General features: G+C 34.0%; 1 protein-coding gene across 1 annotated transcript in view; it reads right to left on the minus strand.

The window, feature by feature from the left end:
- Positions 1–3,051: 3,051 nt before the first annotated feature.
- Positions 3,052–16,543, minus strand: part of EPHA4 (EPH receptor A4) — a 147,136-nt gene continuing 133,644 nt past the window's right edge. Inside the window, exons 14-17 of the mRNA XM_015817860.1 lie at positions 13,586–13,735; positions 8,592–8,785; positions 4,477–4,632; positions 3,052–3,756 (exon numbers count right to left, since the gene is read on the minus strand). Coding sequence (XP_015673346.1) covers positions 3,642–3,756; positions 4,477–4,632; positions 8,592–8,785; positions 13,586–13,735 — 615 coding nt within the window. The 3' untranslated portion in view covers positions 3,052–3,641. The remainder of the gene's footprint in view (positions 3,757–4,476; positions 4,633–8,591; positions 8,786–13,585; positions 13,736–16,543) is intronic.

Consider the following 16,543-nt stretch of genomic DNA (forward strand, 5'->3'; position numbering starts at 1 on the left):
GTGATTTAAAAAGATAAAAAATCCAAGGCATTTTTTGGAAAAATATTCCAACATTTGTAACAAAATAGTATTAAAATAAGTAATTTTTTTAAAAAGTAAAGTATATCCTTCCAAATTGGAAAGTTTTATGGATAATTTTGTCTCCCCCGCCAAGAGAGAGAGAGAGAGAGAGAGAGAGAGAGAGAGAGAGAGAGAGAGAGAAGCTCCATGAGAAGAAGTTTTTATTAAGCTGTCACACTATATTTTGACAGGATGCAAATTTAGCATCTTCTATTCCCAACAAGTTGATTTCAAAAACTCATTTATGAGAGAAACTTGTGGTTAAAATCAGCAGTTTGTTGTTACAACTGACAAGAATTGATGAGGGTGATATTAGAAATATGGCAGGTTTTTCTTTGTGTAATTCACTAACTCCTCTGTCCTCCAAATAAATCTGGTGATTTCTAGCAAATCAAATTTCACTGTCATTTATAGTTTGTGGTAAAGGAGGAACCAAAATTTAAGTCATTGAAAATGATGATGCTATTCTGAAAATAATAAGCTTAGGTGAAATGGTTTCCAAAGGAGACTTTGCTTCATATTTGTATTAACTCCATCAATTTATCTAGCTGTAAATTCTCAATTACAAATTACCTCATAATTTGAATTTATAGCATGTAATTTCTATGCATGTTTATCTGGGAATATGTTTCATTCAGGTCTATAAGACTACAAGACATGTATGTACAGTACATAAGTATTTTGTATGTAGATATGACACATTTAAGTATATATGTATTTTGCTTTTTCCAAATTTGGAAAGGCCCAATTTGGGTGGCTTACAAATTAAAAGCAAAACAAAATAAAAAGCAAAGAATATCAAGAAAAAGAAGCCAACTGATTGGAAGAGAGAACAAAAAATACGAAATAGCAAAAAGAAAAAGAGTAAAATAAAATCAAAGGGCTTCAACTATTATAACCCAATAACTGCTTGAGAGAACACCTATGTCTTTTAACAGTTTGCAGAAAATCAAACAGAAGAACCATGAATCTATGGGGAGACGATCATTCCCCTGTGCTGAAGCCATCACTGAGAAGCCATGCTTCTCAGTTTCCTTAAGATAATGCATTCATATTTTTTTTATTATCTGGATAGCTTACAAAAACCCAAACCAATAAAAACAATTAAAAACATAATATAACATGGACAACCTGGACTAAAACAAGCAGGACAATAAAAAGAAACTACAATAGGGAGCCTCTAAACATAGTATCCCTTTGGATCTGGACCAGAGTAGGTATAAAGGACTTTCTGGAATTACAGGAGACCAAAGAAAGCCCACTCTGTCTGACCTCATCAGATAGGTAAACACATATAGAGTCAAGCCACTCCTCAGGTAACCAGGTTCTATGTTGTGCAAGCTTTATAGGTGATAATCAACACTTTGAATTGCACCCAGAAGCCAACTTGCAAACAGTACAGCTCATGAAGCAGTGGGGACATATGCTCATACTATCACTGTTCATGCCATTGCACTCTAGTTATATAGCTCCATGTATAATGTATTATAATAATTCAGTCAGGAGAGACCAATGCATGATTGTCTATCTGAAGGGCCAGGTAGCTTTAATCCTCCAAGAGACACCTAATCTAACAGGTGGCCAAGTTTACATTCTGGAAGATCTTATCCACTTCCTCAATAGCCACAAACTCACTACAGATAATCTTACAAGCCATACCTCAGGCACATCATCTGGACCTGTCCAGTTGGAGTTCCACTTCAAATAATTCCAAGGAACAAAAGCTAAATTATAGACAATCCTGGAATATTTAGCATTTTCTCAACTCCCAGTGATGTTAAGATAAAGTTCAGCAGTTTTCATCTTCATTTATTATTATTATTTATATGCAATAATGGATTTTCAAAATTGAGATTATGATTTTTCTAGATTATTTTGGCACTGATAACCCCAGGACATACTGCTTGTCACTTTGGTTCTACAATTCTGCAATAAGGCATTTAAGATAAATTGACTGTATCGGTTGATTTAAATAAAGCAAAATTAATCATTTTAAATGCTTTGTAGGGAATCATTGTCTTAAGACTGGTTGTTTAACAACTTTTTGGAAATATGATGGCCTCAATGTATGATGGCCTTGGAAAGAATAGCTTAGGGCATAAAACATATCCAGCCATTGTACTGTGTTGCACTGCCCCATCAGTAGTCACGTGAATATATTTTGGATGCTTGGCCACCCACTGTTATTACCAACTGCATCATCTTGTGGTCACCTATGATTTTTACCATTTTCTGCTGCTTTCCAGCATTATTTGCCAGTTTGTATTTGGATATGGATTTAGGGTTATGACCATGTGGTCATAAGTGAATAAGTGAATCATGTGATTCACTTTGGAACCACTGTAAAAATGCTTAACTTATGCTTGCCCTAGCCAACTAAAATGAAAAAATACAGTTTTAAAGGATTTTGGGTGTCCGTGTGTGTGTGTGTGTATAACAATGAGCGAACAGCACCAAATTTAAAGTATATGAAGAATATAATGTATTTTTCAATCTAACAAATCTATAGTTTTTCCTCCATAAATCTTTTACTATGCAGGTGTTTACGTCTACATGAATCATCCCATGCTTTCTAAAAACAAATCAAGTATAAAAATGAGAATTCCAAGGCTCCACAGTTTGCACAAAGTGACAATCATTACAAATATGTCAACAAATTATTAAGGGAAAGGGCCCAGTTAGTGATATCACAATTTCTCATTAAGCACAGAAAAAGCAGAATAAACATCCTTTATGATTTCAATTTCATAAATGCACTGTTTTATTATCATTAATGAAAATTGAAACAACAGGTAGTAGAAAAGTTCCACTGACCTTTTCAGTTTTGCACTGCCAGTGGTCTCTTGAAGGATGGTTAGATGTAGATTTGGAAAATCCATCATTAAGAATGGCTGACTGGCAAGATAATTACTAGAATCATGACAGATATACTCAGTGTAATGCAACAGCAACCATAACAGCAACCAACACTCTTCCCTTCATAAAATAAAATAAATAAATCCAGTAATCCATGAAGGCTGCTCCCTGTCTTAGATTGCAAGTGGATAAATCTTGAGAGGCACTGATCATCCAAATAATATTTTGCTTTAAGCTTTCTGCAGAGTACGATGGATGCCTAGAATATGCCAACATTTCCTGGTTCAGAAGATTCTTTGTTCCAATAAAAGATGAAGGAAAAAAATGGTTTATCCACAGATCAAACACAATAATTGTAATCCCATGGCTGCTGGGGGGGAGGGAATAGTATTTCCTTTGTTTAAGAACAGTATCTGGCAGGAAACACAGCTTCAAAACTTGAATGGATGTTTTATAGATACAAGTATATTACATAATGCTGATCCACATAAGTATACTCCAGGAAACAATTTGTTCCAGGCTTGTTCTCAAATGACGACCTGTCATTTTTGTAGGTTCCCTCCTTGCAGCACTGTTAGCAATCTTTATATATCAAACAGTGCTGCAAATCATTATTATTGTTATTTCAATGGCAAGGAGAAGAAGTAAAAAAGTGCAGTTCTTCAATTAAAGTGCATGGATGAGGTAAACTAATTTCAAGAGTTTAGAGTTTATTCAGTACTGTCTCAAACTGGAACCATTCTGCCGTGCATTTGCTGCATTTGGGTTCTCATTGCTTGGACGCTGTTCAAAATCTTATTCTGGTGTGCAATGGCAGTAATTCCAATTCTTGTCAGGTCACTACATGAATTAAAAAAAAAAAAAAAGGAATGAGCCAAGAGATAAGAACTTTATGCCAGATATATATATCTATCTTCATCAACAAATAAAAAATAATGAAAATCAAGGTGAATTGATATAAATTCTTAATTACATCTCCAAATGTATTGCATTTTAATGTGTTTTAGTGAGGTTTAGTATACAAAATACAATGAAAAAAACAATTAAGGGGGAAATGCAGGATTTTTTTTAAAAAAAGTGGTTAACTTCTAACCCTTTCCAGAATAGTGAAATGCTAATGCAGCTTCAACTTTTTACATTGCCTATAATTATTACAAGCCCATTCTATTACCATACATTAAATCTTCAAACTAAATTCTAAAATTCTATTTTTTCTATTTCAAGCATAAAAATCAGAAGCAATATCCAGTGGTGGGATTCAAATATGTGAACAACTGATTCTCTGTGTGGATGCCGCTTCTGGAAGTCCATTCTGGGCCTGGGCAACAAAAAATTAGGTACCAGTTCTGCCGAAGTGGTGCAAACTGGCTGAATTCCAATACTGGCAATATCCCAATACAATGTCTGCATGCACTGTAGAATATATTTTCAAATTATATTAATTTCAATATTCCACTATTAAATGCATGCCAATGACTGACTGTAATGATGAACAATGCAAAGCAACAACAAAAAGGATACAGTTTTATACTTTTTTTGTTAATACTGCCAAGTACTTACTCTTGGTTCATATGCACCACAGCCTCTAGAGTAGTATAGCTGGCAGCTGTGAAGTTATCCTTGTATCGCTCCATTTTAATAGCTTGAAGCCAATCACCAACAGAAACAACACCTGAGAATTCAGGAGAACTTGGATCCAGCAAAGCAGTATTAGGCCTAGAACCAAATACAACAACATTGTTTTAATTAACAAGGGATTTATCTAGATTTTAAACTAGATTATACAAAAGTTATTTTCTATAATTAGAGATACAAGATTTATGCATATTTTCTGGGGGGAAATGGTCTGTACTTTGGCTTGGTGGGGAAGACTTTAAATTTACTAACTATTGAAAAACACACAATTAGTGCTGGAGCCTATCCTCAGGGAACTTCTCTCTAGCAGCACTGCCAGAGAGAAGTTCCCTGAGTCTGAAAGCTCAGAAGATAAAACCTCTGGTCTTCATAACTGACCCAGACTGGATCCTGCAAAAAAAGCTTCATTAATAGTACAAATGAGGTTCTAAGGGTGATGGTGAATTGTGAATTGTGAATGAATTAAGTCCTCACCCATATAGCCCATATAAACAAAAACAAAAACCCCCAACCTTCACCACACACACACAAATGTTGATTTAACACATCTGAAACATCAGTGATGAAAAGTATGGGCTGTCATACATTCTGGAAGTGCAGAACTTAGAAAAAGCTTCCAACAGGCCTCTTCTTGGCCAGATATAGAAGGAAATTAAAATTTCCATACAAAGCAGGTACAGCGGAGAATTAATCAATTTTAGTCAATCAGTTCCTGACTAATACGTATGCAAAATGCTAGCACTGAGCACTCACGGCTTCAATTTTTGGGTTATCAAATGCAATTTCTACTTTTTAATGTCATATAACTTTTTACAAAGTATTTTTAATATGAAAAGACCATATAGTAATAGAAACCTTTACATGCTGTGTACCATTTTGAAATAAACCACAAGAAATGTTTATTATTATTAAAATGAACAAAAGTTTAGTACTTTTGTTTATTTCAAGTGTGCAGAATCAAAAATTGCAAGCGTCTTGTATGAGAAAAATATTCTTTTTAATTTTTATCTTTGCCAATTCTTTTTGATAGCAAGTTTCAGAACAAACACGGATATCGCCTTAAAGGAACATTTCTTTGGTAGTCTGCATTGTGCAAAGCCATACCTAAATATACAAACTCATTTTTTCAGGATATTTGATGCTGATATTAAAAGCAACTTCATAACAATAAGCACTGAAGATCAGATTCTACATGACAGGGAAAGCTAAAATATTCTAAGATGTATGCTTATCAGAAAATTGGAATCAAACACTGCTGCAAGAGATTAAACACCTGATAATATAGAGACCTTCCTTCTTAAATAATAGTCGAAGGTAAATACACTTGTCATATTACAGATGCACTTAGAACAACTAGAAGAAACAAGAAAATAGTTACTTTTTAATGTAAAATGATTTTTTTAAATTTTTAAAAAACCACTTTTCCTTAAACGTGTATTGTGAGCATTTAAATTTAATACTGTTCAGCCTTATTTCTTCCCTCTATTCATTTAATGCAGCTCACTGAACTAATTTAGGGATGAAGATATGTTTCACTTTTTGAAATATTTTGTTTTCTTATTATCTTTTCTCTCTGGCTAGTCATGATACTTGTTCCAGGGGACATATGATTGCTTATGCTCTTCAGGGCAATTCTCTGTTCCTTGAAATAAGAGGTGCTAAAAAATAATATAAAACTTGCAANATTCATTTAATGCAGCTCACTGAACTAATTTAGGGATGAAGATATGTTTCACTTTTTGAAATATTTTGTTTTCTTATTATCTTTTCTCTCTGGCTAGTCATGATACTTGTTCCAGGGGACATATGATTGCTTATGCTCTTCAGGGCAATTCTCTGTTCCTTGAAATAAGAGGTGCTAAAAAATAATATAAAACTTGCAAAGCAAGACAACATATATTAGATTTCTATTAATCCCAGCTGAACAAAAGATCTCTGTATTTATTCCTGTGGCCCTGGCAATATTACTTCAGAGTTACATAAAAAGTAAGTAATAGTAATTGAAGGCTTTCCCCAAAATATTATATTAGCTATGGGTTGGGTCCAAAGCATCTGATAGACATATGATGGTTTGTGTTCTGAGTTGCTGCTAAAATCGGATTGACAAATCAGGTGTGTAAAATTTTGAAAATTTTAGATGACATTAAAGAGATATTGGAAATGCTACATCTTTCCTGCCATCTGATAGTTATCTAGATTGTGGTAGCCCAATTCTGGTAGCCTATTTAGAGAAGAAAAAATAATTACACGTTTCAACCTAATTCTGAAGCAATCTTATACTGAGCCACAACTCTATTTTAGTTGGGTAAAGTCTATCCTATTCAGAATAGCACTCAGGATTTCAAACTAATGTTTTACCCAACCCTATTTGAAGAACTATATGTAAGTTTGAGCCTGGAACAGTTGCATGAAAGAGGATCTCATGCTCTGTTACTCAAGTAAAAGTATGATTCATGAGTGCTGTTGTAGGATTGTAGGGTTGGGAAAGCCTTCTGCCAACTTCCTTCTGTGAAATTCAGTTTCATGTAGGTTTCTAGCATAAGCCCCAATTTACAATGATACAAGAATAGAGCGAGTTACAAATTATCTCAGGTGCATCCAAGGGAGCCTACTCCTTTTCTTGCTTGACAGGAAGAAATTGCTCCATTAAAAAGGCATTTAAATGAAAAAATTACAACAGAATTTTAGATTTTAGTCTTCTAAAGTCACCATTTTTCATAGAAAAGCCTTCTCAGACAAGCCAGTTGCCCCTATCAGATATGCTTGTGTGTAAATTTCATTACCTTCAGCCAATTTAACCAAAGCCTATGTTGGCTGAGAATGAGTTTGTAGTATGACACATCAGACTACATCATATTAGAAAAGGATTAGAAAATGATTTTATTTTTAAGAATTGTCCTCAATGACTATTTCTACTGGATCTGGTCTCCACTTCTGAAAAGAAAATGGCATAATAATTATTTTCAAAGAATCATGTGTATCAATCTGTCTTTATTTTTTTCAAGTTGCTTATTGATTTTTTAAAAACATATCTTTCATTAGTTGACCTTAAGGCAACATAAAACACTTTATTTTAAAAAAACTTTAAGCTAATGCATGAGAAGAATCAAATTTTTTAATATATTTTTTTCTTACTCCCTTTCTTTTCAAACTAGTTTCAACTGCAATGTGAAGGAGGACACATTGCCTCCAGAAGTTGTGGGTGCTCCAATACTGGAGGCTTTTAAGAGATTAGACAGCCATTTGTCTGAAATGGTATAGGGTTTCATGCTTGAGCAGGGGGTTGGACTAGAAGACCTCCAAAGTCCCTTCCAATTCAGTTATTCTGTTCTGTTATTTCAGATGATCCTGTGAAACAGCAGCCTGTTTTAGATAGCAACATGTATGCCTCCTTGACTTCAGATCGACTATGACCTACAGTTGTTTTTTTGATGGTTTTGGCTAGCTTCTATGCACCTACTGCTCCAGTCATTTCTTTTATATGGTCTTCCTTTCAGGCAAGCTGCTCAAACAATTGTGACTTTCATTTGGGGTGTGTGAGTAACTATGCATTCCATTTTGCTTTCTGTATTTCCCATTCCACTGAAAGTATTACAGATTATTCTGTGCATGCATGTTTGTGTTGGCTGGAATCAGGACATTTTCTAGATAGAGAATATACCAATATATTAGATACTTTCTGTAATAAAAAAAGTTCATGATCAGATGGCCAAGGCAGCTACTCAGATTTACCTTGATGTAATTATTAGATTTCTACCAGGACCTTGTGTCCATGAAAGAACCATTGGAATAGGATAGTTAAAATAAATAAAAAAAGCTTTCTGCTGCATTTTTATTTTAATACTGTGCAGATGTAAATGGTAAATATATAAAGTAAGGTTATTCTTGAAAGATTTAAATATTTATATACTATTTTATACTAGTATATAAATAGCCTGGTCAGGACTATGAAACATAATTCAGTTTAGCACAACCGTTGAGCTGAATTACAGTTGGCTGTCACTACCAATACTTTCCTTCATCTATTACCATTAGCTTACCTGGAGTTTTCTGAGCCTGTCCTCTTCAAGCTATTGGGGTTGCGGATAAGTTTGTCTAACATGTTGACAATCTGTCCAAATTTAGGTCTGTCACTACGTTCTTTCTGCCAACAATCCAGCATCAACTGATGTAGAGCAATTGGGCAGTCCATTGGTGGTGGAAGTCGATAGCCTTCTTCAATGGCTTTGATAACCTAAGAAACACAGGAAAATTATATTTTAGGAGACATTTTAATGCAGGGCAGAAAAAGCAAAGTAAGTTTTATTCAGTTTTGGCATCAATCAAAAATTCTGTTCACATAATAAGAAAGTCCCAAAGCATTCTAATTAGCCACTTGTAGTATTAAAATAATGGAAAGTAAAGTCATTTGGAATATTCAGATAATAAACATATGCCAAAATACACACTTTAAAAATGGGTTAGAGGAAAAATGGTTAGATAATAGTATAATGCCAGAAAACTTTTAAAATTTGTTAGATTGTGATAGAGTTTTAACTGTTGTGTTGCATGCTGTCCAGAGTTACATATTTATGAGACAGGTGTCTATGTAAATTTGGCAAATAAATTGTTCCAACTACAAAAAAGTAACTGCTGTGTAACCACATTCTAGTTACCTTGGTATTGTTATGAGCAAAACTTCTATTAACCAATTGATTTATGAAAATTATAAAATAGTATATACCTTGGCAGAGCCACCTATTAAGAACTCATCTATAATTTAATATGACCTAAGCATGATCATGACCATAGAACAAGGTGGACATAATTTAACTTGCATGAAATCCTAGTATAGAATAGCACAATGTGGGTAAACTATACTACTATGAAGTCTAGAGATGCCTGAAGCGTTCTACTTAATAATTGTTTCACATCAAGGCAGGAAGGGAGGTCAAATGATGTATTCAGGTCTCCATTCCAGCCTGATATCATTCAACATATTTATAAATGTCTTGGTAAAACTTAAGAAATATTATTATATAATTTTTATAACATACAATTTGTGGATGATATAAAAACAGGAGATATAGAAAACAGTATAGAGACCAGTATCAGGGTTCAGGAAGATCTTGAGAAGTTAGAACAATGAAATTAACAAGATGAATTTCTACAAGAAAAATATAACACATTTCATTTAGGCAAGAAAAATATAACACATTTCATTTAGGCAAGAAAAATCAAAGACATGATTGTAACATGGGCAAGATCATATTGGACAGAATTACATGATCTCAAGTTCATGAGAAGCCATTGTTTCTCTCCATTAGATTTTGGTCAGAGTATACAGAGAATAACTGGTCCAGTTCTGGACACTACATTTTAGAAAGGAGATTTTTAAGGAGTACAGCTATTAACATTTTTCAGCGACTGTATTAAAAGTTTTGTTGCTCCAGGGATCATTGATCTTCTGGATGCCAGTGAAACCCTGAAGAGATCAACATATAACCAGGAACCAGACTATAGTTCAACTATTGTATAATGGTTTGCGTCTCACTGTTAGTAACATCTGGCTCTTTTTAACTCACTCAAATCTGTCTGTCATGAAGTGCAGAGTGGCATAATTGTTCACTACCCTGTACCCATAAAGGCCAGCTGCAAATTATCCTACTGTGAAGTGTGCAATGTTATATGTGTGCGATGATGAACTATGGCAATATAATCTCAAACTAGTTTGCATAAAAATCACATAAACCCTTCCATACATGCATCTCATTATCATATTTGCCTATTTGGCAAAGCTACTGAGAATACGTTCATGCATAATTGAGACCCAGCTCCCAACTGTTGGGCATGCCTAGTTCACAATACTTCATGCCATCACAGCTGGCACTAATGGGCACCCTTACTGGCAGTCTTTACAGACTGAAGAAAGATTAATTGGCCACACACATTGATTCACACAACCATACAATTTGTTTCACATGAAGAGTAGTTCAGGCACAATGGCTAGCAATGTGGATTCATACTTCTACATGGCCACTAAACATTAAGAAACAGAGAAGTGTTGTCTTCCAGGTTTCTAGAAACTGCACCCTATTCAAGAAAATAAAATTAATAACTTTCCAGGACCTTATTTACATTCAAACTGAAAAAAAGATGTCAACAGTAAGCATTTTCTTCATCTAAGTGACAATTTGAAGCCTGTGAGGATTTTTTTCAAAATCTCTTCTGGTAAAGGGCATTTTTTTCAATTCAATTTTTATTACAGTCGTGGACCAGCACACACAAAAATTAAACATTAAAATAAAATAAAACTGTACAGAACCAAACAGCACAAGGCATAATAATGTATTACAATTGATGGTGGTGAAATCAATGGGTGACTAAAGTCTGCCTAATTTTACAGACAGTGTAACAAAACTTAGCTATGTTAAGAGAAACTGAATTATACTGATCCAACAATAATAGTTTTACATAGAAGTGACCCAAATTTCCAGGATATTTAATCAGGTAAGATTATAAGTTATAGAAAGGGCAATACAACAGCACATGAGCTGTGCTTTCAATGGCCCCTTGTCCAGAGGGGCACAATTCTGGTAAAAGGCACCAGAACTGCACTACTGTCCAATTAATCTTGACATTCTTTTAATTGAACAATATGGACAAAAGGACAGCATTAAATTTATTTTTCTTGTTCATAAGAATTTGTGTTTATAGAATGCATCTGATACATTTTTCCATGTTAGTCGCTTTGTTTATTCTGAGTTAAAAGTGCTGGATCATTCTGTTCCAATACTTGTTACTCTGAATGCCCTACTGTCTTAATTCTGTTACTTAAAATCCCTTATCTTCAAAGTATGCGCATGATCTTAACACAGTTATTTTATGTGTTATATCACTAAGATAAAATGTGTTCCTTTCTACATTTAACTTTTGTAGGATATTAAAAAGACACATTTATAAACATTAGCAACTTTTAACTTCTATTAATGGGTGAACCTCTTAAAATTAGTGTACTTCCAGTTGATGACCAAGACTGAAGGCAAGAAGAAATGTTGAGCTGTTTATAAATCAATCTGATAATGCTTGTTTCTTATCTCACTGGTTTGTCTTCCTTTTAAGATTGTTCTGTCATTTTCAGTCTCATTTAGAAAAACATAAATTTTACAAACTCACACTTGGAATGAAGTATTCCAGATGGTAGAGTAAAAAGAACTTACCTAATGTACAAAAGGTCATTCACTAAAACCCATTTATTAATGTATTCCAAGGATATATCTTCTGATGTTGTTATTGCATCAATAAAATTGTCAGCTCAAGATAGGAGTTAAATTCACATTAGGGTTTTAGATATAATATATTTTCAAATGAAAAAAGTTATACAGAATAAATATCAGCAATTTTGTTTCCACATTTTGAAATACTTTGTAAATGAAAACATTTCTTTTTTGATTCATGATCCGTTCTTATATTATGATTAAAACTTGTAAATTGTGTACTTAACTGCCTATATATAGACCTATATGTTGCAGAATCTGAAGGAGCCAGATATTTCAAGTTTCCTCACTTACTTCTCTATCCTGTCAACATTTCTCCTTCCTGGGCCTTTGCTGTAAAGTGTGGGATATTTTTTAAAGGCTAGATGTATGGAGGAATGAATGATTCCCTTCCTGACTAACAAAAACAGAAGCAAAGCTTATGAGAAATCCCTCCAATCATTCCGTTGATATTTTGCCATTCTCTAATCAATTTCACACGTTTCGGAAAATCTTCTGTTAAGCACTTCCAATTAGTCCCTCACCAACTTTTTTTCTGCTTTGTATAATTTGTAAGAAATTTCATCTGGTGGTATCCCACAAATAAAAATGAAAATGAATTAAGCTCACAGTCTTTTGATGTAGGTATGTGTCTTCCAAGTCCAATCTTTACAGTAATTATTCTGATACAGATAGGCTTTCATGGCATGGGTTCAGGCTTCTTGAAGCACTGTCTCATCCACGGATTGGCCCATCCTACCCATGCCGGCAGAGGAAGCATGCTGTGAGCCCTATCAGCCTGATCATTATGGTGGTTGCAGGTGAAGGGCCTTCTCTGATGTTGCACCTGCCCTCTGGAACATCTTGTCCCCCAGTATGAAGTTGGCCCCATCCTCCTGACCTTCGACAAGAGACTAAAGACCAGCTAACTTAGGGCTCCAATATGGGAACATCACAGTAGAGGTGGTTGATCGATTAACAACAGATTCTATCTCCACTCCATCCTGCACTCCCCATCTTTAATTGGATCATAGTGTTTGGCTTGATTTAACTTAATGTTTTTAGTATATTTATATTTATCTTTCATGATTATAAACTGCCCAGAGTTACCTTGTGGTGAGATCGGCAGCCAATAAATTTAACAAACAAACAAACAAACAAACAAACAAACAAACGGATAGTAGCTATCTGATTAAATATATTTAGCAAAATGTTATTTACCCCAACACAAAATATGCTCAATTAACTTCAACTATAGTGTGGTAATTGTCCACACGGAGAAAACAAATCTAGTGTTGTTTCTGGGATCCTAGAAAATTGCCCTATGGCCACTTAAACTAAGAAAGAAAAATGTCCAAGCCATGTAGCATGTCATCAGCATCTCAAGAGTTCCCAGTGTCTTGCAGAAGTTCTGGTAGCTTTTTTTCCTTTTAAAATCATTTAGATCCATGCCAATCCCACCTTACTAATTTTTCATAAACTGCTAAAACTTGATTGTTTCCCAAGTCTTGGGTTAGAATGGAATAGTCAGGATATGTGTGTATGTATGTTTGTGTGTTTGTGTGATAACATCAGTTTTCCACTTGTTTGTATTTCCTTTTCTTAGATATAGGCCGATTTCTCTTTAACTTTTTTTAAATGATAAACCACATAGGTTTATTGTGGAGGTGGATAGCCTTGAAAATAAAGTATCACATTACATCAAATAAAACGATTGTGCCAGTCTCACTCATATTCAATTCCAACTCCATGGCAACATATCACAAAAAGCAGGTCCTCTGGAGGTGACAGACACTTACATCTTGATTGGACATATCCCAATAAGGCCTCTCTCCATATGACATCACTTCCCACATGACAATTCCATAGCTCCAGACATCACTGGCTGATGTAAATTTGCGATAGGCAATTGCTTCTGGTGCAGTCCATCTGATAGGAATCTTACCACCCTAACAAATAAATCAACAGAAGCATTTATACAACTGCAGCTACTTTAGATTTGTTTATTCATTTATATAGGTTTATGCAATGTTTCAATTTTATATAATGTTCATCATTACTTAAATAAAGAAACAGGACATTAATGAAAAGATAACAGAGCAATCCCACTCCCTACACAACTTCCACACAACTTTTTCTACAAGCAAAAGAAATTAGGAAGAAAGCAGACTTAAACATGAAAAGTTCAACCACTTCAATTTTATCATCTTTGTGGTTATCTCCAGTGGTTTTTAAAATATAAGTATGTAGGCAAGAAAGATATAATACAGGTAGTTCTCAACTTATGATCACAATTGAGCTCCAAATTACTGTTGCTAAGTGAATTGTTAAGCTGCTAAGTGAATGTTGCCGTATTTTACAACCTTTCTTGCCACAGTTATTAAGTGAATCACTGCAGTGGTTAAGTTAGTGACATGGTTGTTAAATGAATCTGGCTTCCCCACTGACTTTGTTTATTAGAAGGTTGCAAAAGATTATCACATGACCCTCATATATGAGTCTGTTGTCAAGTTTCTGAATTTTGATCACATGATCATAGAGATACTGCAACAGTCGTTAAGTGTGAAAAACAGTCATAAGTCACTTTTCAGTGCCATTGTAACTTTCAATGATCACTAAATGAACTGTTATAAGTCGAGGACTACCTGGAAACATTTCAGTGGTTGGAGTAGGTTTTCAGGGTCCTGCTAAGGAAAGGGAAGCCTAAGAGCTTATGTTGGGCTTTTAATTATAATCAGTCCTTGCACAAAACTGTTTGCTTCTTTTAAGCAAAATTCAGATAGAGTTTATGATTTCCGTTGTTGTTTGTTTGTGTTGTGTTATTTGTGTTATTCTTTGCTGGCAGGGACGCAAAATCATGAAATGGTCTTACGTATTATATTGTGATAGGGTTTGGGCTTTTGTTTTATTTTTACTAGTATTGGTATTATATTGCACCATGTATATGTATATACCTGTGTGTGGGTGTGTGCACAAACACAAATGTATTGATTTATCCACTTATAGCTTCATTAATGTACTGTGTGCTCCAAGCTCTCTGAACTTGAATTGTTTTCTTTCAGACATTTCATTACGAAACTAGGCAATATCATCAGTGCTAGAGTGATAGCAGTTACCTAGTTTAATAATGAAAGGGCTGCAAGTAAGCAACCAGGCTCAGAGAGGATCAAGGACCCCACAGTTCAACCCTGAGGTAGAAATATTCTCTTCTATCAGTACATTAATATAATAAACTTGCAAAATATGGTTTTGTAAGATTAGCATTTCATTCCTATCATTAAGATGGTTGCTAGCAGGAGTTCTGCTATTGTAATCTTTCTTGTCCGCTTTTCCTGCCAGGCTTGTTTTACATGCACTAGAGTCAGAGACACATTTATCAAGCAACTCGATGGCCTGTTCACAGTCAACAAATCAGTTCAGAACTACCACTTTGGAATGCTTCAAAACATGTACGCTGCTCTAAAACTGAATAAAACATGTTGCTGTTACAATTCTAATGTATGCCTTCTTATCACCAAATGTGGGAAGAATAATGGCTGTAAACAGTACCATTCTTATTATTTGCTTTAGCTTCTCTAGAATAAACACGACCATAAATAACTATTTTACTTGCTTTAGAAAAAAAACATTAGAATCACTTTTCTTTTTTTAAAGCTCATCTGGTACAATGTGGCACATGCAAATGATTTTTATGAATAGCATGTTTTTATATTTTTATTAAAGTTTACAAATTTATTAAAGACATAAATATTAATGCAAACTAAGAAGAATATAAAGAAGAAAAAGTGAAGAGAAAAATAAAAAAAAGATTTATAAAAATGATTTCTTCTTCCTCCAAATAAGTACCAACAATTTCAGGAATTTATGAGCTTTTCTGATATTTTAATAAAATATTTGTACTTCTCATAATTCATCTATTATCAATAGATAAATTATACAATTTCATCATTCAGTCTGAATCAGCAAAAGTCCATTAAGAGCTATAGGAATATAATAAATATTTTAATCTTGATGAAATAAGTCTTCTTATATTGCTTCTTAAATCTACTTTTAAAAGCTTGATCTTTAATCCATTAAAACAATGTCCCACAAGGCTATGGAGAGTCTCCAGGTCATGGTTGTTTTTTTTCTCAAAAGGCAATTGGACTTTCTTGATTTTGGTTTTTGTTTTCTTTTGAAAACCTTTTGCTTCTCATCCAAGAAGCTTCTTTGATGAGAAGCAAAATATTTTTCGAAGAAAAAAAACCCCAAGAAAGTCCAGTTCCTTTTTGAGGAAAAAAAATCATTTGGACAATGCCCCACAAGTTGATTTCTTATCATTTTCTCTCAGAAACCCATTCAGTAGGAGTCTCTTTTGTAAATCCAAGATAAGAAAGCTACTCAAGTCATTCTTCTGATTCATTATTTGTATGTTCCCTTTTATTATTGTTTTATTATTATTAAAAGTTTAGCCAGTTTCCTTTGTAAATCCAGAGTAGCATCATTTTGCATATCGTTCTTGTAGTCTGGCATTTTAAAATCCAGTTTCAGATCCACATACAAATTAGTTCAGTCTCTATTTTGTCCATTAAAGCCTGTTTCTTTTCTGTAGCCTCTTTTAAATCCATTCTCATAATAGCAGATAATGTTAAAGAGAAATTTCTGAGCAGATTGTTCCCAAATATCCTTGAATTCTTCCAAGTGAAATAATATTGGTCCATATATTTACATAAAATCTACAAATCTACATTCCAATCAAGATTTCTTAGAATTATTTT

The sequence above is a fragment of the Protobothrops mucrosquamatus genome, unplaced genomic scaffold (assembly GCF_001527695.2).
Source record: "Protobothrops mucrosquamatus isolate PMUCROS unplaced genomic scaffold, P.Mucros_1.0 scaffold642, whole genome shotgun sequence".
Classification (NCBI taxonomy): domain Eukaryota; kingdom Metazoa; phylum Chordata; class Lepidosauria; order Squamata; family Viperidae; genus Protobothrops; species Protobothrops mucrosquamatus.